General features: G+C 50.5%; 2 protein-coding genes across 2 annotated transcripts in view; both read right to left on the bottom strand.

Annotated features, from left to right (window-relative positions):
- Nucleotides 1-1255: 1255 nt before the first annotated feature.
- chac1 (ChaC, cation transport regulator homolog 1 (E. coli)) lies at nt 1256-9873 on the bottom strand. Its single transcript, XM_072567869.1, has 3 exons — nt 8733-9873; nt 7352-7387; nt 1256-1995 (listed from the first exon to the last, which is right to left on the bottom strand). Exons 1-3 carry the CDS (start codon nt 8940-8942, stop codon nt 1606-1608), a joined length of 636 nt encoding a protein of 211 aa, XP_072423970.1. The 5' UTR covers nt 8943-9873; the 3' UTR covers nt 1256-1605.
- A 1340-nt stretch (nt 9874-11213) lies between these two features.
- The window catches only part of dll4 (delta-like 4 (Drosophila)), a 34983-nt gene continuing 23515 nt past the window's right edge, over nt 11214-22681 (bottom strand). The window contains exons 10-11 of the mRNA XM_072569376.1: nt 13164-13272; nt 11214-12046 (exon numbers count right to left, since the gene is read on the bottom strand). Coding sequence (XP_072425477.1) covers nt 12041-12046; nt 13164-13272 — 115 coding nt within the window. The 3' untranslated portion in view covers nt 11214-12040. The remainder of the gene's footprint in view (nt 12047-13163; nt 13273-22681) is intronic.

Genomic DNA, 22681 nt, shown 5'->3' on the forward strand with positions numbered 1-22681 from the left:
CCTATTTTTGTGTGATCCACAAACCCCGTAACCATTTGGGATGGGGATGTTGAGGGAGTCACAGATTAATTCCCCTGGGTCAGTTCCTGAAAACACACTGGGCTACAGCCTCAGTGAACCCAGTTTAGCCACTTGTCTCTGCTGTGTCAGCAGCTCAGCTACCAGTCTTCTGTTTTCACAGAACAAAGTGACCCTTAGGGGGAATGTGGATATCCTGTGCACTGAGGTGAGAACTTGTGCAGTTCCCCCACCACACACACACACACACACAATCCCAGCCTTGGTCAGATGCCTGGGTTAGCTTTCTCCCCCGGCAATGGTCACAGCTCAGTGCAGTTCAACATGTCCTTCTCCACCCACTTCACTCAGTACTGGCAGGTCCCTAGAGACACAAAAGACTGATCTGCCAGAACATTGTGGTCTTCAGGTCACTCTGAGTCAGACTACAGAGGGAGAAATGACCTCAGTGCCCGCCAGCCTGAAACTGGAGAGATCTCGGGAGTGTTGTTGAACAAATCATGTTCCTATTCCTGATCAAGACCCAGCCTCTTCATCCCTGTGCCCACAAATCTCTTAAAATGTGATTTGACTTATTATTCTCACATGCATCAAGATATGGTGAAAAGTATTGTTCTGAGTGCTAACCAGGCAAATCATACCTTAACGTAAGTACAACAGGGTAACGGGACAGCCTGCAGAAAATAGTGTCACAGCTACAGAGAAAGATCAACTCCAATGACAGAAGGAAGGCTGGTTTGTGTGATGGACAGTGCTGCGTTCACAACTCGCTGTAATTTCTTGGGCAGAGCAGTTGCTGTACTAAGCTGTGATGCATCCAGATAGGGTGCGTTCTACGATGCACCTTTATCCTCAGGATAAGGAGGGGAGCGGGGTTCAATGAACTTTGGACATGTCTTGAGGAGAAATGTCTTCTCTTGGAGGGTCATGACCCTTTGGAAGTCTCTAACCCCCTCCCTCCCACCAGGTGGGTCAAGTTGACTTTGATCAGTCTCAGCCTTGGTGTGTGGTGCCTCAGGGATATCAGGGGGCAGTGGACAGAAAAGACTCATTGAAGCTGAAGGCAGTGAAGGCAGTTAATGATCGTATCGAACAGCCAAGAAGGTCCAAGGAGTCATATTGTGCACTGCTGCCTGCCCCAGAGAGATTTCAGGAGGCAAACAAATTAATAAGTATGGAATTCCCCAGCGCCGTACTGAGTGACAATATTTAAAAAGACTCAGCCAACAGGATTTATTGATCATAAATAATATGTTTAAAAAAATACAGTTGTAGGTAACACAGTGTTATTGGTGGTGATAACAACCTGAAGATTGAACACAGAGTAGAGACTTCACCCAAGTGCACTGGCCCCACCCTCCAACAGAGTTATAATGTCTGTTTAAAATCCAATCTTCCAACACATACAGCTCCAGCTGATGGCACGGTGCTGGAAGAGGTTTGTACTTTGGGATTGTACCATCTTAAGCCGGCTTTCTGAAGCAGTGGTGGGCTTCAGTACAGTTGGGACGACCTTTGGGTGGTCAGTTACCACGCCTGCGTCCCTCCGCAAGTGTCATCTCCAACGCAGTAAAGGCACATCCAGGCTTAAGCTTGCCGATCATCCGGGGCTGACGCGATCGCTAGGGTGGCCGCTTCAATGGAGAACAGGTGCTCGTCCTCCACCCCCGGGCAAGCGGAGCGCATGAACTGGGCCAGTCTGAGCAGGTAGTCCAGGTTGTGGCCGGAGTGGCCACTGCAGCAGAGAATCTGCCCCGCGATGTGCTCAGTCTCGGCAGGGCCCAGGTACAGTGGGTTCTGTGGGGTGGCGATGTAAGCCAGCGCCAGGATGCTGTCACAAGCCTGCAACCCCTGGGGGTGAAAGGTCACCATCTTGCACACGTATCCACCCAGCACGCCTTCCCGAAGGTTCAGGTACTCCAGAGAATGCCTGAGCTGCTCTTGCTGAACCTGATAGGCCACCCCCCACGTGTCAGCCTGGGAAGAGGGAGAAGGAGAAGATATTAGATACACAAATGCTTTCTAATCCTGACTCCCCACAGCCTGTCCATGAGGCACAAATCAGAAGTGTGATCAAATACTCTACACTTGCCTGGATGGGTGCAGCCCCCAACAACACTTGACACAAAAGCTTGACACCATCCAGGATGAAGCAGGCCTCTTGATTGACAACACATTCACAAAGATCCACTCCCTTCGCTATTGACACTCAGTGGCAGCAGTGTGTAATATTCCTGATGAAGGGCTTTTGCCCAAAAACGTCGATTTTCCTCCTCCTCGGAAGCTGCCTGACCTGCTGTGCTCTAATCTTGACTCTAATCTCCAGCATCTGCAATACCCACTTCTGCCTGTAATATCTACAACATGCCCTACAGAAATTCACTGAAGGTCATTAGACAGCACCTTCCAAACCCAACACCACTTGCTTCTAGAACAGCAAGGGCAGCAGATACATGTGAACACCATCCCCGCCTAATTCCCTCCAAGCCACTCACCATCCTGACTTGGACATATCTCGCCATTACCTCACTGTTGCTGGATCAAAATCCTTGATTTCCCTCCCTAAGAGCATTGTTGGTCAACCGACAGCACGTGGACTGTAGCAGTTCAAGAGGATAGCTCACCATCACCTTCTCAAGGGCCACTAGAGATGGGTAATAAATGCTGGTGTAACCAGCGATACTCATGTTCCCGTGAGTGAGTGAAAAAGGCTGGTTTTCCTTACTGGGTGCCAGTGGCTGGTGTGATCGATGATCCAGCACTGGCCAAAATGGGGACTACACACCAGCAGGGTCCTGGGACAGGGAAGAAGGTGTCTAAAGAGTGCCAGTCCAGATTATTCAACTCCCCAGTACCATCCTGGTGATTTGACTGAAATTCAATGATTTGGGTACAATGCCCAGAACTGACGACATTATTTCAGTTATCATCTAATCAGATCTGAATATATCTAACTTGTACCCTTATATATTCCAGCCATCTTGAAAGCTAGCCATTTTAACTCATCTTATTTACCCTGTCTACTCGCTGTTTCTCAGTATTTTAGAAACCCTAATCTCACAGACCTACAGCTTGAAGATTCTAATTGATAATAATGACCATGGACCTAATTAGGGGGACTGAGATCAAAGCAGCAATGGGGGAACATTTTAGTGACAGCGAGCACATCGCCATATGTTTTAAGTTTGTTATGAAAAAAGGGAAAAAGATGGCCTGCAAGAAAAGGGTTTTCTATTGAAGGGGAAGGCAGACTTTATTAAAATAAGGCAGGATCTGGCCAAAGTCGACTGGGAACTCACAGGAAAATCTACAGCAGAACAGTGCTGAATATTCAAAAATAAATTGGGGATAGTACAGGCCCAACATGTGAAATGATGAAATGTAGGAGCAACAAGCCCACAGAATTCTGAGCATCTAGGAGTATTAAGGACTGGCTATGAAAGATTTTTTTAAAATTAAAAAAAAGAGGCTTTTGGCAGATGCAAAGGGAACAAATCAGTGGAGATCCTAGCGGAGTGTGGGAAGTGCAGGGGGATTACTTAAGAAAACAATTAGAAGAACAAAGAAGGGGCATATAAAAACACTGGGAGGTAATATTAGGGAGAATCCCAAGATAGTCTACGTGTATCAGAGGGGAACCAGGGAGAGAGTAGGGCCCATTAGGAACCAAGAGGGCAGTGTGTTTGTGTGAAGCTGAAAGACATTGACAGGATATTAAATGAGTGCTTCACATTTACCTTCACTCAGGAGGAGGTTGTAGGTGCGGAATTTGGAAGAGCAGATTGACAGAGGGAGTGCAGAGGTATTGGAGGTTTGGCAGGCTTAACAATGGGCAAACTGCAAGTCTGGATGTATCCCAAGACGCTGTGGAGACAAGGGAGGAAATTACACAGGCTCTGACCCAAATTCTTAATTCCATTCAGGCCACAGGGAAGGTACCAGAGGACTGGTGGACTTTTCAAGAAGGATGATGGAGATCAACCATGGAATTACAGTCTTGTGTCAGTAGTAGAGAAATTTCTGAAGGAGAGAATGAATCTCTACTTGGTGAGGCAACATTTGATCAGGGATCATCTGCTTGGCTTTGTCAGAGGGAGGTCATACATAACAAATCTGAATTAGAATCCCCATAGTGTGGAAACAGGCCCTTCAGCCCAACAAATCCACACTGACCCCCCCGAAGAGTAACCCACCCAGACCCATTCCTCTACCCTATATTTACCCCTGACTAATACCTACACTATGGACAATTTAGCATGGCCAATTCACCTGACCTGTACATGTTTGGACTGTGGGAGGAAACCGGAGCACCCGGAGGAAACCCATGCAGACACGGGGAGAATGTGCAAACTCCACACAGTCAGTCAGTCGCCCAAGGCGGGAATTGAACCCGAGTCCCTGGTGCTGTGAGGCAGCAGTGCGAACCACTGAGTCACCGTGCCGTCCTATGGTTGAATTTCTAAAGGTGGTGGTCAGGTGTGTAGATAAGGGTAACACAGTTGATGTACGTTATGTGGATTTCAGCAAAACCTTTGACAATGGAGACTAAAAAAGGATTAGATTAGATTACTTACAGCGTGGAAACAAGCCCTTCGGCCCAACAAGTCCACACTGACCCGCCGAAGTGCACCCACCCAGACCCATTCCCCTACATTTACCCTGCACCCAACACTACGGGCAATTTAGCATGGCCAATTCACCTAACCTGCACATTTTTGGACTGTGGGAGGAAACCGGAGCACCCGGAGGAAACCCACGCAGACACGGGGAGAATGTGCAAACTCCACACAGTCAGTCACCTGAGGCGGGAATTGAACCCGGGTCTCTGGCGCTGTGAGGCAGCAGTGCTAACCACTGTGCCACTGTGCTGTCCACGGTGTAAAAGCACATGGGATCCAGGGTAACTTGACAGGTGGATCCTAAATTGCTTCAGTGGTGGGAGACAGAGGGTGGTTGGAGAAGGCTGTTTGTGTGGAGGCAGGTGTCCATAGGCACACAACAAGGATCAGTGCTGAGTCCCTTTTTGTTCGTGATCTATAGAAATTATATCAATGAAAGTGTTTGTGTGATTGCAGGGAGTCAGAGAGAAAGAGATAAATAAGTGAATTTGTGGATGACCCAAAGGCCAATCGTGAGGCAGAAGGTGTCAGGTAATTGGAAGATAGAAATGGGTTGGTCAGATGGGCAGATCATTGGCAAATGGAATTTAACACTGATAGTTCTGAGATAGCGTACTTTGGAAGAGGAGTCTAGACAAGGGAGTACTTAATGAACGGCAGGATATTCCTAAGCTCTGGGGAACAGAGGGATCTGGAGGTGCTGGTCCCTGAGGCAGCAGGACAGGTTAATTGGGGAGTGAAGGCAGCATAAAGGGTGCCTTCTTTATCAGCCGTTGCATGGATTACATGAGCAGGGAGGTCATGTCGGATCTATACAAGAGTTTGGAGAGGCCACAGCTGGAGTACTGTGTGCAGTTTTGGTCTCCGTGCTATTGGAAGGATGTGATTGTACTAGAGTGGGTGTAGAGGAGATACTAGGAGAAAGTGAGGACTGCAGATGCTGGAGATCAGAGCTGAAAAATGTGTTGCTGGAAAAGCGCAGCAGATCAGGCAGCATCCAAGGAGCAGGAGAATCGATGTTTCGGGCATAAGCCCTTCTTCAGGATGCTGCCTGACCTGCTGCGCTTTTCCAGCAACACATTTTTCAGCAGAGGAGATACACCAGGATGTGCCTGGGATAGTGCGGTTTAGCTATGAAGGCTGGTTAAACTCAGGTTGTTTTCTAGGTGAAAGTAAGGACTGCAGATGCTGGAGATTAGAGTCAAGATTAGAGTGGTGCTGGAAAAGCACAGCAGGTCAGCCAGCATAGGAGGAGCAGGGAAATCAACATTTCGGGCAGGAGCCCTTCATCAGGAATGAGGCTGGAAGCCTCGGGGATAGAGAGATAAATGGGAGGGGGTGGGGCTGGGGAGAAGGTAGCTAAGAGTACAATAGGTGGATGGAGGTGGGAGTAAAGGTAATAGGTCAGAGAGGAGGGTGGAACGGATAGGTGGGAAGGAAGATTGGCAGGTAGGACAGGTCATTAGGATGGTGCTGAGCTGGAAGTTTGGAACTGGGGTAAGGTGGGGGGGGAGGGGAAATGAGGAAACTGGTGAAATTCACATTGATGCCCTGGGGTTGAAGGGTTCCGAGGTGGAAGATGAGGCGTTCTTCCTCCAGGTGTCGGGTGGTGAGGGAGCGGCGGTGAAGGAGGCCCAGGGCCTCCATGTCCTCAGCAGAGTGGGAGGGGGAGTTGAATTGTTGGACCATGGGACAGTAGGGTTGATTGCTCCAGAGGTCCTGGAGATATTCCCTGAAGCACACTGTGAGAAGGCGTCCAGTCTCCCCAATGTAGAGGAGACCGCTTCGGGAGCAACGGATGCAATACACCACATTTGTGGAAGTGCAGGTAAAACTTTGATGGATGTGGAAGGCTCCTTTGGGGCCTTGGATGGAGGTGAGGGAGGAGGTGTGGGTGCAGGTATTGCAATTCCTGCGGTTGCAGGGGAAGGTGCCAGGAGGGAAGGGTGGATTGTTGGGGGGTGTGGACCTGACCAGGTAGTCACGGAGGGAACAGTCTTTGCTGAAAGTGGATAGGGCTGGGGAGGGAAATATATCCCTGGTGATGGGGTCCATTTGGAGGTGGCAGAAATGTTGGCGGACGATGCTGTTTATGCGGAGGTTGGTGGGGTGGAAGGTGAGGACCGGGGTTGGTGGGGGGAGGGTACTGTCCTTGTTACGGTTGGAGGGGCTGCTTTCAAGTTGTTTTCTATATAGCAGAGAAGGTTGGGGGAACGGATAGAGATGTATAAGATTATGAGGGGCGTGGTTAGGGTGAATAGAATAGGGTTGAAGGATCGATAATGAAGGGCATAATTATAAAGTGCAGGGCAGGAGAGGATTTGAGGAAAAGGTTTTCCACTCAGAGGCTGCTGGGAATCTCGAATGCACTGCCTTGGAGAGTATTTAAGGTGGCAAACTCACAACCTTTAAAAAGATATTGGATGAGATTTTGAGAGGTCATTACATTCCAGACAATGGACCCTTGTGCTGGAAAGGGGGACTGGTGTAGGTAGGCGAGTGCAGACTCAATGGACCGAAGGGCCTCTCCTGTGTTCTATGATTCATTCTTAAACCAAATGTTTCCTTGACGATGTTCTCATGGTTTCCTCAACGTCATTCAAACTTCGAATGTTTTCTTCCTTTCCCAACTGTGTAAGCTGCAGTGTCTGTGATCTTGACCTAGGCATTGCTGTTCAGTGTTTCATAACATTACGTCACTGTGAAATACTCACGTTAGCATCTTCCAGCAATGTGACAACACGCCCAGGCTGAAAAACAAAACAAAACCAAACCCAAATAATTAACTTGTATACGGAGACAAACAAGGGACAGCTCCAGGCTGCAAACAGAGTTTGTGGGTCACACTGTAAACAGCAGTTTAGAGCCATCCCAAGCAGTGATGGAGTAGAGCCTGTCTCTATGATTCCCTCACACTCTGAGGCCCTGCAGCTGAGCCAGTGTCAAGTTCTACCCTGGGCTAGGCAGCATCAGGAGGTGGAGAAGTCGACATTTCGGGTATAACCCTTTTTCAGGGAATACACGAAATGTTGACTTCTGCACCTCCTGATGCTGCCTGGCTTCCTGTGTACTTCCAGCCTCCCTACTTGTCTACTTTGGATTTCAGCATCTGCAGGTTTTTTTTCTCTCTAACATGTAAAGGATCCCACAGCACTGTTCTGAAGAACAAATGAGGGAGTTACCCTCAGTGTCATGGTCACTATCAACATCTCAAAAAGAACAGATAATCTGGTCGTTATCACATCGCCACTAATTGAGTAGAAATTGGTTGCTGTGTTTCCTGGGTTACAGCGGTGATGACTCAATGAGAGTAATTCGATTCCTCTTGGTTAGTGAAAGGGCAAGAGTCTCTGTGTGGCACCCCCACAGAGATGGGACAGGGGTTTCCGTGTGACATTCCCCACAGAGATGGGACAGGGGTTTCTGTGTGACACCCTCACAGAGATGGGACAGGGGTTTCTGTGTGACATTCCCCACAGAGATGGGACAGGGGTTTCTGTGTGACATTCCCCACAGAGATGGGACAGGGGTTTCTGTGTGACATTCCCCACAGAGATGGGACAGGGGTTTCTGTGTGACATTCCCCACAGAGATGGGACAGGGGTTTCTGTGTGACACCCTCACAGAGATGGGACAGGGGTTTCTGTGTGACACCCCCACAGAGATGGGACAGGGGTTTCTGTGTGACACCCCCACAGAGATGGGACAGGGGTTTCTGTGTGAGCTCTCTGCCCGCCCACCCACAGAGACGGGCCATGTTTTGCAGATTCCTCAAGCACAGTGTGGGTCAGTGTGGGTCTGGAGTCACGTGTAAACCGGACCAGGAGAGAACAGCAGAATTCCTTCCCTAAAAAGGTCAGTTTTATAATTGATCATGGTTACAAGGTCTCAATTTCAGATTGATATCGGATTTGATTCCCAGAACATTAGTCCAGTGACCTTCCCACCAAACTCCCCTTATTCCGTACAGTCTCTGTGATCCTGTAGCAGTTCCCAAACTCAGGGAGACCCCAGTTTGCAGACCGCCTGGAACTCCCAGCCCAGCTCCCTCTGAGAGTGGCCTTTCAGACATTCCTGATGAACATGTTCACTTACTGCCCGCTGGTTCCCGCGGTGATAGGAGTCTCCCTGCCAAAACTTCCTGCTGTATCCCCGGATAAAACCAATCCTCCTGGAGGTGAATTGAAATCCCGGTTTCCAGATGAGAGAGCCGTACCCGAAGATCCACACAGGCTGTTCCTGGAGACTCGGGTGATCCTGGGGGAGTGCAGGTCCCTCCACATCCTCACTCACCTGTGGCGGCATCAGTGACTAGTGCAGCCTCACTCCTCACTCCCTGTCTGTCTCTGACAACCTGTCCCCTCTCTCACTCCTCACTCCCTGTCTCTGACAATCTGTCCCCCTCTCTCACTCCCTGTCTGTCTCTGACAACCTGTCCCCTCTCTCACTCCCTGTCTGTCTCTGACAACCTGTCCCCTCTCTCACTCCTCACTCCCTGTCTCTGACAACCTGTCCCCTCTCTCACTCCCTGTCTGTTTCTGACAACCTGTCCCCTCTCTCACTCCCTGTCTGTCTGTCTCTGACAACCTGTCCCCTCTCTCACTCCCTGTCTGTTTCTGACAACCTGTCCCCTCTCTCACTCCCTGTCTGTCTGTCTCTGACAACCTGTCCCCTCTCTCACTCCCTGTCTGTCTGTCTCTGACAACCTGTCCCCTCTCTCACTCCCTGTCTGTCTGTCTCTGACAACCTGTCCCCTCTCTCACTCCCTGTCTGTCTGTCTGTCTCTGACAACCTGTCCCCTCTCTCACTCCCTGTCTGTCTGTCTGTCTCTGACAACCTGTCCCCTCTCTCACTCCCTGTCTGTTTCTGACAACCTGTCCCCTCTCTCACTCCCTGTCTGTCTGTTTCTGACAACCTGTCCCCTCTCTCACTCCCTGTCTGTTTCTGACAACCTGTCCCCTCTCTCACTCCCTGACTGTCTGTCTCTCACAACCTGTCCCCTCTCTCACTCCCTGTCTGTCTCTGACACAATCTCTGAAACACTCACTCTCTCTCTGACACTTTACCTGTCTCGCTCCGTCCCTCTCCCCGTCTGTCTGTTTCTCTCTGTGTGCTTCTCTGTCTGTGTGTCTCACCCACGCTCTCTCTCCTTTTCTCTGTCCGTCCTTATCCTTCTCTCTCTCTCCCCGGCCCTCTGTGTGTGTGTGAGTGTGTGTCTGCCTCTCTCGACACTATCTCACACATTCCCTCTCTCTGCAGCCTCACAGTTTCAGTGGGCGGGTTGTTAATGCAACAGTTGACCAATCAGTGTTTTCTTGGGTGAGGTTTAGATTAAGAATTTACCAATCAGTGAATGGGTCCTACAGGGAATGAAACACCTCGAAGAAATTGCATCAGAACCATTGGGAACAGATCGAGGGAGAACGAAGTTCAGACAGAGCGAGCTGGGCAGAGACACACAGAGAGAAACAGATTGAGAGAGAGAGACAGACAGACAGACAGAGGGAGAGAGACTGGGGAAGAGAGAGTATTCCTTAACATTGCAAGTGCACAGAGATATTTACCTGTTCAATGAGGATTTCTGTCTCCACCACCCTTACAGACAGCGAGTTACAGGTTCCCACCACCCTCTGGGTGAAATTTCTTTTCCCTCCCAGTCTCCTCTAAACCCTCTGCCCCTTACCTTAAATCCACGTCCCCTGGTCATTGATCCCTCCATCAAGGGGAAGGGTTTCTTCCTGTCTACTCTATCCCTGCCGCTCTTAATTCTATCCATCTCAATCATGTTCCCTCTCAATCTCCTCTGCTCTAAGGAAAGCAACCCCAGTCTATCCAATCTCTCTTCATAACTGAAACTCTCCAGCCAAGGTAGCATCCTGGTAAATCTCCTCTGCACTGTCTCCAGTGCAATCACATCTCTCCCGTAATATGGATTCCAGAACTGCACACAATAATCTCGGGGCCTAACATTTTATTCAGTTCTAGCATCACCTCCCAAGCTCTTACATTCGACACCCCAGCTAATAAATGCAAGTATCCCATATGCCCTCTTAACCATAGCTACTGAGTAAATCTCTTTTAAATTGAAAACAAAGCTGCTCTACACTGTCTCCATCAAACACTCCCAGGACTGGGACAACACAGGGTTAGATGCAGAGAAAAGCTCCCTCTACACTGTCCCCATCAAACTGTCCCAGGACAGGGACAGCACAGGGTTAGACACAGAGCAAAGCAAAGCTCCCTCTACACTGTCCCCATCAAACTCTCCCAGGACAGGGACAGCACAGGGTTAGATACAGAGCAAAGCTCCCTCTACACTGTCCCCCATCAAACTCTCTCAGGACAGGGACAGCACGGGGATAATAGAATGAGACTTGCAATGTCTTGCAGGTCCAGTCGATGCTCACACCCAGTGTAACCTAATGAACATTAATGAATTTAAAACCAGAGTAATACTCAGCGCAGAGTGTGTCTAGGGTGAGGCCTGACCCTGGAGAATGAAGGACACAAAGAGGCAGATTTTGGAGCAGAAAATGATTTCATTGGACAAAAAAATAAATTCAAACTTTGCCAAGAAGTTAAAACCATGTGTGAAGTGATAAGTGTATTTACATGTGAAGACATTTATAAATATACATTATATACAAAATAATTATATAAAAGTAGAAAGTTCAGTGCTTCACATTTAAATTAATTATGAAATACCCAACCTTAACAAAAATAACATTATCAAGGGATCATCATGGGGCTGTCTGTATTTGAGACCCTGCTGTCTGTCTGCTTCACATGAAGATGTTAATCCAGTCTCTGGGTCGAGGGAGTCAGTGTGTGATCTTGGCTTGGTCCAAAGTGCCCCTGCCTGGGGCTTATCTCAAATCCAGGCCCTGGGCTACTTCAGTTGGTGTGAATGAGGAATTGGGTGCCTCAGGGTTAGAAAATGGTTCTGGTACAATTCACCCACCCTTCTGAAATAATAAATAGAGACCGGGCCGTGCATCAGGCTCCCGGGTCTGTATGCCTTCACAAATACAGCAGCATCTCCAAGTGAGAATGGTGGTGTGAATTCATGTAGTGTCACTCAGCGTGGTGTCCCTGAGGTCCTGGGTGCACCCTTGGAGCTTTCCGTTCATTCCACGACCACGGCTCCCAGCCAATGTCCCGCTTTCTTCCCCTAGCAGCCACCCGTTGGGGCTGAAGGGTTGGTGGAGTTAATCGCCAAGGGCACCATGCCATCCGGAGAATCTGAGAGGCAGAACGTCACACTCATCGCACACAGGCCCCAGTCTTCAGCTCCTCAGACCCGGGAGCAAGTGGCAAATAAATAAAAGAGCAGTCCCACTTTGTGTGAACAGACAGGGCGGGAGAACCTCTCGACAGACTGTCAGCTCTCCTGCATCAAGCAATTAAACCTGCACAAAGAGAGACAGAGAGAGAGGGTGGTCATTTCCAATGCTATCACCTCTCCACTGGGTCAGACCCCTCCCCCCTCAGGGACTGTCATGTCCAGGTTATCAGTCATAATGACTATTATTAGGCTCCTCAGTGCTGATTAGATTAGTTACAGTGTGGAAACAGGCCCTTCGGCACAACAAGTCCATACTGACCCACCGAAGCGCAACCCACCCAGACCCATTCCCCTCCACCTAACACTACGGGCAACTTAGCATGGCTAATTCACCTGACCTGCACATCTTTGGATTGTGGGAGGAAACCGGAGCAAACCCACGCAGACACGGGGAGAATGTGCAAACTTCACACAGTCAGTCGCCTGAGGCAAGAATTGAACCCGAGTCCCTGGTGCTGTGAGGTAGCAGTGCTAACCACTGTGCCACTGTGCCGTCCAATTAGGATTCATCATCTCACTGACTGAGCTGCTCTCTAACACAGCCCTGACCGTTCAAACTACACCAACCTTCCACTCAGAGATAAGCCAGACGCTGAGTGACAGACCTTCCCCACCCAGCCCACACCCTCCAGGGACAGTGTCGCTCGGCTCCCCACTCCAGGCTTTCAATACATGAAAGTGAATGTTCTCCCCTAACTCAGTCTTCACCCCTCAACCTCGTCCCAGACTCACAAACCCCCCAACCCCTCTCCCTCCTGGCCCACCAAGGGACCCTCTGACCCACCGCCACCATGGGACCCTCTCCCCCTCCCCCTCACCCACCACAGGATTCTTACCCCTCCCTCTCCCCCCACCATGGGAACCTCACCCCCTCCATCTTCCACTCCTCCACCATGAGACCTTCTAACCAAACCCCCTACTCTCTCCCTCCCCCTCCCCCACCATGAGGAACTCTTCCCTCTCCTTCCCCCAACATGGACACCTCTCCCCATTTACAACTCCCTCGTCTCCCTCTCCCCTCCCCCTCTCCACCATGAGAACCTCTTCGCTCCCCCTCCCCCTTCCATGGACACCTCTCCATTCCCCCTCCCCCACTGCTGGGACACTCTCCCTCCTCCTCCTCCTCTCCCCCACCCATGCTGGTTTCCAGCAGCCCCCCTCAGCAGTGAGTGTGGTCTTACCTCAGTGATGATATCGTGCATCCTGCCCTCACTAGTGCGGTACACAGGCTGGTACATTAAGCCCCGGGCACTCGAAACTGTGGATATTCTGCACTCTGGCTGTTGATGACTAAAACAAAACACAGGAAGGAAACCAGGTGAGGGGATGAGTCAGAGACAGCAGGAAGGTAGCTTCCCCTTCAGTCACAAGCAGAACCACTCCCCTTTGAAAGCTAAGGGGTTTGAGCACAGCAGTTTAATTCAGATAAATACAAGATGTTACATTTTGGTGCGGTCACAAGTCACATAGCAGCCGGGTATAGGTTCATTTGAAATCGCAAGCTTTCGGAGCACAGTTCCTTTGTCAGGACCTGGTTTCAAATAAACCTGTTGGACGCTAACCTGGTGTCATGTGACCTCTGACCTTGTCCACCTCAGTAAGACAAACCAGGTCAGGACTTGCACAGTTAATTGGAGGGCCCTGGGGAGTGTTTCTGTTTAAGGAGACCTAGGGACGCAGGTACATAGTTCCTTGAAAGTGACGTCACGGTAGACAGGGTGGTGAAGAAGACATTTGGTACACTTGCCTTCATTGGTCAGAGGATTGAGTACAGGAGTTGGGATGTCATGTTCCAGTTGCACAGGACATCGATGAGGCCATATTTGGTGTGCTGTGTACAATTCTGGGTCGCCCTGCTACGGGAAGGATGTTATTATACTGGAGGGGATGCAGAATAGATTGACAAGGATGTTACCAAGGTTTGAGTTATAGGAAGAGGCTGGATAGCCTGGGACTTTATTCCCTGGAATATAGGAGACTGAGGGGTGACCTAAAAGAGGTTTATAGAATCATGAGGGACATAGATAAACTGAATAGCCAAGATCTTTTCCCCATGATAGGGGGTCCAAAACTAGAAGGCATAGGTTAAGATGAGGTGGGGACAGATTAAAAGAGAACTGGTAGGGGGGGGGGTTACTTTTTCACACAGAGGGTGGTGCATATATGGAGTGAGCTGCCAGAGGAAATAGTTGAGGCGGGTATAGTTACAACAGTTAAAAGACATTTGGACAGGTACACGGATCGGAGAAATTTGGATGAATATGGGCTGAAGGGCTTGTTTCCTATGACTCTATGAGGCTAGTGTTGGACTCTCAACAGGAAAAAATGGTCCACCCATTGGGTCCAGACGGGGTTGGGGGCATGCTATTCAGAGCTGGGCAAAGATCCAGTACCCATGGTTCTGGTATATAAAAATCAAGTCCAAATATCAACTGAGGGTGGGCAGATTGTGGTGAGAATAGGAAGGATCTCCATTGTACCCAACACGGTGCCACATGATTAGGGTGGGTAGACAGAGATAGGGAGAGACAGGACTAGGATGACAATCATGGTGAACATGAGGGTATGGCTTTTAAATGACCACCAGGAGTGAGAGACTGACAGAATAACATTATACTTCTGGGACATTGCTACTGAAGTGAACTCAACTCACCAACTGATTCTGAAACTGCAGGGAGATCCACTTTGTCTCATCACTTCAGTAACTGCTCGAATGAGAGCTCACTGTTAATGTGCACCATCTGAAAGTGCAGTACTGCCTCAGTACTGACCCTACTCTGCATGCATCCAGCTCCAATAGTACAACACTCCCTCTGCATCAACTCTCCAACTACGGGGAGAATGCAGGTAAGTGGAGTTGAAATGCCCATCAGCCATGATTGAATGGTGGAGTGGACTCGATGGGCCGAATGGCCTTACTTCCACTCCTATGTCTTATGGTCTTATGGTCATATGGTCTAAACTGTGCATCTGTCCCTAAGTACCAACCCTCTGGCAGTGCCGCATTAACTCAATAATGCCCATCTAACAATACTGCACTCCCTCAGTACTGACCCTCTGACAGTGCAGCACTACCTCAATATTGACCCTTTGACAGTGCAATGCTCCCTCAGTACTGACCCTCTGACAGTGCAGCACTAGCTCAAAACTGACTGACAGAGCAGCACTCCCTCATTAATGACACTCTGACAGTTTCATAATCCCTCAGTACTAGCACTCCGACAGTGAAGAATTCCCAAAATATTGAACATTCGACATTGCAGCACTTTGTCAGTACTGGTTGTCCCATGTGCAATGCTCCCTCAATACTGACCCTCTGAGAGCATAGCGCTCCCTCAATTGACATCTCCCTCTGTGCTGATCTTCTGATACAGTGACAATGTGGCACTCCCTCATTACTGACAGTGCAGTACTCCTTCAGGACTGACTGTCTGGTAGTGTGGCACTGCCTCAGTATTGATCCTCCGACAGTGCAGCACTCAATTACTAAATGACCCTCCAACAGTCTATAGTTCCTACAGAACAAAACCCATAATAAGTGCAGTGCTCTCTCTAAATTCAGCCTCCAATAGAACAGCACTCTCTCACAGCATCAACCCTCAATGCATTAGTCCCTAAAACCTGACTGTCTGGCAGTGCCAAATTAATTCAGTAATGCCCCACCATCAATGCAGCACCCCCAGAGTACTGATACTCTGACAGTGCGGCACACCCTCAGTACTTACACTCTGACAGTGCGGCCCTCTCTCAGTACTGACATTCTGACAGTGCGACACTCCCTCAGTAGTGACCCTCTGACAGTGTGTCACTCCCTCAGTACTGACACTCTGACAGTGGCACTCCCTCGGTACTGACCCTCTGACAGTGCGGCACACCCTCCGTACTGATACTCTGACAGTGCGGCACTCCCTCAGTACCGACCCTCCAAAAGGACAGCATTCTCTCAGAACCATCCATCTGACAATGCAGTGCTCCCTCAGTACAGACCCTCCGACAATGCGGCACTCCCTCAGTACTGACACTCTGACAGTGCTGCACTCCCTCAGTACTGACACACTGACAGTGTGGCACTCCCTCAGTACTGACACACTGACAGTGAGGCACTCCCTCAGTACTGACACACTGACAGTGCGGCACTCCCTCAGTACTGACACACTGACAGTGCAGCACACTCTCAGTACTGACCCTCTGACAGTGCAGCACTCCCTCAGTACTGACACTCTGACAGTGCAGCACTCCCTCAGTACTGACACTCTGACAGTGCGGCACTCCCTCAGTTCTGACACTCTGACAGTGCAGCACTCCCTCAGTACTGACACTCTGACAGTGCGGCACTCCCTCAGTTCTGACACTCTGACAGTGCGGCACTCCCTCAGTACTGACACTCTGACAGTGCGGCACTCCCTCAGTACTGACACACTGACAGTGCAGCACTCCCTCAGTACTGACACTCTGACAGTGCGGCACTCCCTCAGTTCTGACACTCTGACAGTGCAGCACTCCCTCAGTACTGACACTCTGACAGTGCGGCACTCCCTCAGTTCTGACACTCTGACAGTGCGGCACTCCCTCAGTACTGACACTCTGACAGTGCGGCACTCCCTCAGTTCTGACACACTGACAGTGCAGCACTCCCTCAGTTCTGACACTCTGACAGTGCGGCACTCTCTCAGTACTGACACTCTGACAGTGCAGCACTCCCTCAGTACTGACACTCTGACAGTGCGGCACTCTCTCAGTACTGACATTCTGACAGTGTGTCACTCCCTCAGTACTAACACTCTGACAGTGCGGCGCTCCCTCAGCACTGACACTCTGACAGTGCAGCACTCCCTCAGTTCTGACACCCTGACAGTGTGGCACTTCCTCAGTACTGTGGCACTCCCTCAGTACTGACACTCTGACAGTGCTGCACTCCCTCAGTACTGATACTCTGACGGTGCGGCACACCCTCAGTACTGACACTCTGACAGTGCGGCCCTCCCTCAGTACTCACTCTCCAACAGGACAGCATTGTCTCAGAACCATCCCTTTGACAGTGCAGTGCTCCCTCAGTACAGACCCTCCGACAATGCGGCACTCCCTCAGTACTGACACTCTGACAGTGCGGCACTCCCTCTGTACTGATACTCTGACAGTGCGGCACTCCCTAAGCACTGACCCTCCAACAGGACAGCATAGTCTCAGAACCACCCCTCTGACTGTGCAGTGCTCCCTCAGTACAGACCCTCCGACTGTGCGGCACTCCCTCTGTACTGACCATTCGACAGTGCAGTACTCCCTCAGTACTGATACTCTGACAGTGTTGCACTCCCTCAGTACTGACCCTCTGACAGTGCGGCACTCCCTCAGCACTGACCCTCTGACAGTTTCGGTGTTCCCTTATTACTAACCCTTCATCAGTGAATCACACCCTCAGTAGTGATGTTCTGACAGTGCAGCATTGTCTCAGCACTGACATTTTCACAGAGCAGAGGGTCACCCTAAGTGCTGACTCTACATCTCTGCAGTGCTCCCTCAGTATTGACCCACAGACTGTGCAGTGTTTCCCTCAGTACTGACCCTTCAACAGTGTTGCACTCTCTCACGACTGAACCTCCAATGTGCAGCATTCCTTCAGTACAGAAACAGTTGCAGTGCAGCATCTGCTTAGCACTGATGCTGTAACAGTGCAGACCTCCTTCAGTGCTAACCCTCTGAAAGTGCAGCAATCCCTCAGTATCAACTCTTCGACAGTGCAGCACTCTCTCATTACTGACCCTCTGACAATGCCTCACTGCCTCAGTACTGACCCTCCAACACTGCAGAACTACCTCAGTACTGACCCTTTAACAGTGCAGTGCTCCCTCAGTACTGATCCTTTGACAGTAGAGCACACATTCAGGACTGAGCTTCTGGCAGTGTCGTGCTCCCTCAGTCCTGACCCTCTGACAGTACAGCACTCCTTCAGTGCTGTCATTCTCACAGTGCTGAAATGAATCATTCCTGACCATCCAACAGAGTAGCATATGCTCATTATAGAACCCCTGAGAGTGCAGCACATCTTCAGTGCTGACCCTCTGAAAATGCAGCACTCCATCGGTACTGACCCTTCGATAGTGCAGTGCACAATCAGTACTGATCCTCTTACAGTGCAGCCCCCCCTCAGTACTGACCCACCAACAGTGCAGCACTCCCTCAGTATTGACCCTCCAACAGTGCAGCACTCCCTCAGTATTGACCCTCTAACAGTGCAGCACTCCCTCAGTATTGACCCTCCAACAGTGCAGCACTCCCTCAGTACTGACCCTCCAACAGTGCAGCACTCCCTCAGTACTGACCCTCCAACAGTGCAGCACTCTCTCAGTATTGACCCTCCAACAGTGCAGCACTCCCTCAGTACTGACCCTCCAACAGTGCAGCACTCCCTCAGTACTGACCCTCCAACAGTGCAGCACTCCCTCAGTACTGACTCTCCAACAGTGCAGCACTCCCTCAGTACTGACCCTCCAACAGTGCAGCACTCCCTCAGTATTGACCCTCCAACAGTGCAGCACTCCCTCAGTATTGACCCTCCAACAGTGCAGCATACACTCAGTACTGACTTTCTCACAGTGCAGAGCTCCTTCAGTACTGGCCCTGTGACCATGCAGCACACCCTCAGTACTGACCCACCTGACATTGCAGCACTCCTTAAGTATTGACTCTCTAACAGTGTGCAGTACTCCCTTAACACTGACGCTCCAACAGCACAGAACTCCTTTATTACTGACCCTCTGAAAGTGCAGCACTCCCTCAGTACTGACCATCTGACAGTTAGCACTCTCTTAGTATTGACCTCCAAAATGCATTGCTCCCTCAGTACTGACCCTCTGACTGTGCAGCACTATCTCAATACTGAACCTCTGACTGTGCAGCACTCCCTCAGTACCGAACCTCTGGCTTTGCAGCACTCCCTCAATATTGATCACTTCCTTAGCACTGATGCTCTAAAAGTGCAAGACTCTTTCAGTACTAGCCCTCTGAAAGTATAGCACTTTCTCAGTACCTACCCATCGACAGAGCGGCACTCCCTCAGCACTAACCCTTCAATAATGCAGCACTCTCTCAGCACTGACCATCAGATAGAGTGGCACTCCCTTAGTATTGACCCACCGGCAGTGCAGTGCTCCCTCAGTACTGACTCTTCGACAGTGCAGCATTTCCTCAGCACTGACTCTCCAACAGTGCAGTACTCCCTCAGTACTGAACCTCCGACAGTGCAGTGCACATTCTGTACTACCACTTCCACAGTGCAGCACTCCCTCAGCGCTAACCCACCGACAGTGCAGCACTCCCTCATTACTGACTCTCCAAAAGTGCAGCACTCCCTCGGTACATCACTCCTTCAGTACTGAGCCTCTGACAGTGCAGCACTCCCTCACTGCTGACCCTCTGACAGTGAAACATTCTCTCAGTACACAGTGCAACACTCCCTCTTGATATATCCCTTGACAATGTAGTATACTCTCAATACTGACCCTCCAACAATACAGCACATCCTCAGCCTTAACCCTTTGACAGTGCAGCACTCCCTCAGTACTGACCCCCAACAGTGCAGCATACATTCAGTACAAACCTTCTCACAGTGCAGGGCTCCCTCAGTATTGACCCTTTGACACGTGGCACACAGTCCATGCTGTCCCTCTGACAGTGCAGCACTCCCTCATTACTGACTTTTTCACAGTGCAGCACTCCCTCACTGCTGACCCTCTGACAGTGAAACATTCTCTCAGTACACAGTGCAACACTCCCTCTTGATATATCCCTTGACAATGTAGTATACTCTCAATACTGACCCCCCAACAGTACAGCACATCCTCAGCCCTAACCCTTTGACAGTGCAGCACTCCCTCAGTTCTGTTCCTCCAACAGTGCAGCACTCCCTCAGTCCTGACCCTCCAAAATGCGGCACTCCCTCAGTACTGACCCTCCAAAATGCAGCACTCCCTCATTACTGACCCTCCAACAGGACATCATTCTCTCAGAACCATCCCTCTGACAGTGCAGTGCTCCCTCAGTACAGACCCTCCAACAGTGCAGCACTCCCTCTGTACTGACCCTTTGACAGTGCAGCACTCCCTCTTGACAGACCCCTTGACAGTTCAGCATACCCTCAGTACTGACCCTCAGGACAGAATGTGCAGCACTCCCTCAGTACTAACCCTTTGACACCGTAACACTCCCTCTTGACAGACCCCCTGACAGTGCAGCACTCCCTCAGTACTGACCCTTTGACACCGTAACACTCCCTCTTGACAGACCCCCCGACAGTGCAGCACTCCCTCAGTACTGACCCTTTGACACCGTAACACTCCCTCTTGACAGACCCCCTGACAGTGCAGCACTCCCTCAGTACTGACCCTTTGACACCGTAACACTCCCTCTTGACAGACCCCCCGACAGTGCAGCACTCCCTCAGTACTGACCCTTTGACACCGTAACACTCCCTCTTGACAGACCCCCCGACAGTGCAGCACTCCCTCAGTACTGACCCTTTGACACCGTAACACTCCCTCTTGACAGACCCCCCGACAGTGCAGCACTCCCTCTGTACTGACCCTTTGACAGTGCAGCACTCCCTCTTGACAGACCCCCCGACAGTGCAGCACTCCCTCAGTACTGACCCTTTGACACCGTAACACTCCCTCTTGACAGACCCCCCGACAGTGCAGCACTCCCTCAGTACTGACCCTTTGACACCGTAACACTCCCTCTTGACAGACCCCCCGACAGTGCAGCACTCCCTCAGTACTGACCCTTTGACACCGTAACACTCCCTCTTGACAGACCCCCCGACAGTGCAGCACTCCCTCTGTACTGACCCTTTGACAGTGCAGCACTCCCTCTTGACAGACCCCCCGACAGTGCAGCACTCCCTCAGTACTGACCCTTTGACACCGTAACACTCCCTCTTGACAGACCCCCCGACAGTGCAGCACTCCCTCAGTACTGACCCTTTGACACCGTAACACTCCCTCTTGATAGACCCCCCGACAGTGCAGCACTCCCTCTGTACTGACCCTTTGACACCGTAACACTCCCTCTTGACAGACCCCCCGACAGTGCAGCACTCCCTCTGTACTGACCCTTTGACACCGTAACACTCCCTCTTGACAGACCCCCCGACAGTGCAGCACTCCCTCAGTACTGACCCTTTGACACCGTAACACTCCCTCTTGACAGACCCCCCGACAGTGCAGCACTCCCTCAGTACTGACCCTTTGACAGTGTAACACTCCCTCTTGACAGACCCCCCGACAGTGCAGCACTCCCTCTGTACTGACCCTTTGACAGTGTAACACTCCCTCTTGACAGACCCCCTGACAGTGCAGCACTCCCTCAGTACTGACCCTTTGACAGTGTAACACTCCCTCTTGACAGACCCCCCGACAGTGCAGCACTCCCTCTGTACTGACCCTTTGACACCGTAACACTCCCTCTTGACAGACCCCCCGACAGTGCAGCACTCCCTCTGTACTGACCCTTTGACAGTGTAACACTCCCTCTTGACAGACCCCCCGACAGTGCAGCACTCCCTCAGTACTGACATAATGTGGAGGAGCCTTGTTGGACTGGGGTGGACAAAGTTAAAAACTCAGTACTAACACTCCAACAGTACAGCACTTCCTCATTACTGACCCTCTGAAAGTGCTGCACTTCCTCAGCACTGACCTTTCAAAAGTGCAACAATCCCTCAGTACTGATTTTCTCACATTGCAGCACTCCCTCAGTTCTGACCCTTCGACAGTGCAGAGCTCCCTCTTGATAGACCCCTGATTTTCTTACAGTGCAGTACTCTCTCACTACTGAGCCTCAGACAGTGCACTGCTCCCTCAATACTGACTCTTTGATAATGTAGCACTCCCTCAGTACTGAGCTTCTGACAATGCAACATTCCCTCCATACTGAGCCTCTGACAGTGCAGCACTCCCTCAGTACTGAGCCTCTGACAGTGCAGCACTCCCTCAGTACTGACCCTCCAACAGTGCAGCACTCCCTCAGTACTGACCCTCTGACAGTGCAGCACTCCCTCAGTACTGATCCTCTAACTGTGCAACACTCCCTCAGGACTGATCTTTCAAAGTGCAACCCTCCCTCAGTACTGATCCTCTGGCAGTACAGCACTCCCTCTGACAGCGCAGTGCATCCTCGATGCTGACCCTCTGACAGTGGAGCACTCCCTCTGCCCATCTCCAAGTTGGATAGACAGCATGAATGCGTGGGAGTGCCAACTTTCTCTCAGGGAGTTTGCCTTACGCTGGAGTGCTGTGTTCAAACTGGGTTGGTAAGTGAGTGCGCGCCTTAAAGGATGCTCAGTGGGAAACAGAACTGGTCAGGGAAAGTCGAATGCAAATGTAGAATACGCATGAGGTATAAGCAAGCAACATATCAGATCTGTATGGAGAATAATGTTAAGAGCAGAATTGAGGACATTATTCACATAATGTTCGACTGAATGCATAGTGTGTGGTCAGTGGATTTTATTTAACCACCATTGCAGTGAGCTGGCTGCAGGGTGATCAAGATTGGAAACTAATTGTCCAACAATGCTCAACATTTAGGAGGGATGTCGACAAAGAAAAAGAGGTGGGACCGTTAGCTTACCAAGTGTTGATGTAATTACATCAGTGAGAGAGGACTTTAGGTCAAAGGAGCAGTTTGGGTAGAACTAAGAACC

This window comes from Chiloscyllium punctatum, chromosome 4 (genome assembly GCF_047496795.1).
Source record: "Chiloscyllium punctatum isolate Juve2018m chromosome 4, sChiPun1.3, whole genome shotgun sequence".
In the NCBI taxonomy this organism is placed as follows: Eukaryota; Metazoa; Chordata; class Chondrichthyes; order Orectolobiformes; family Hemiscylliidae; genus Chiloscyllium; species Chiloscyllium punctatum.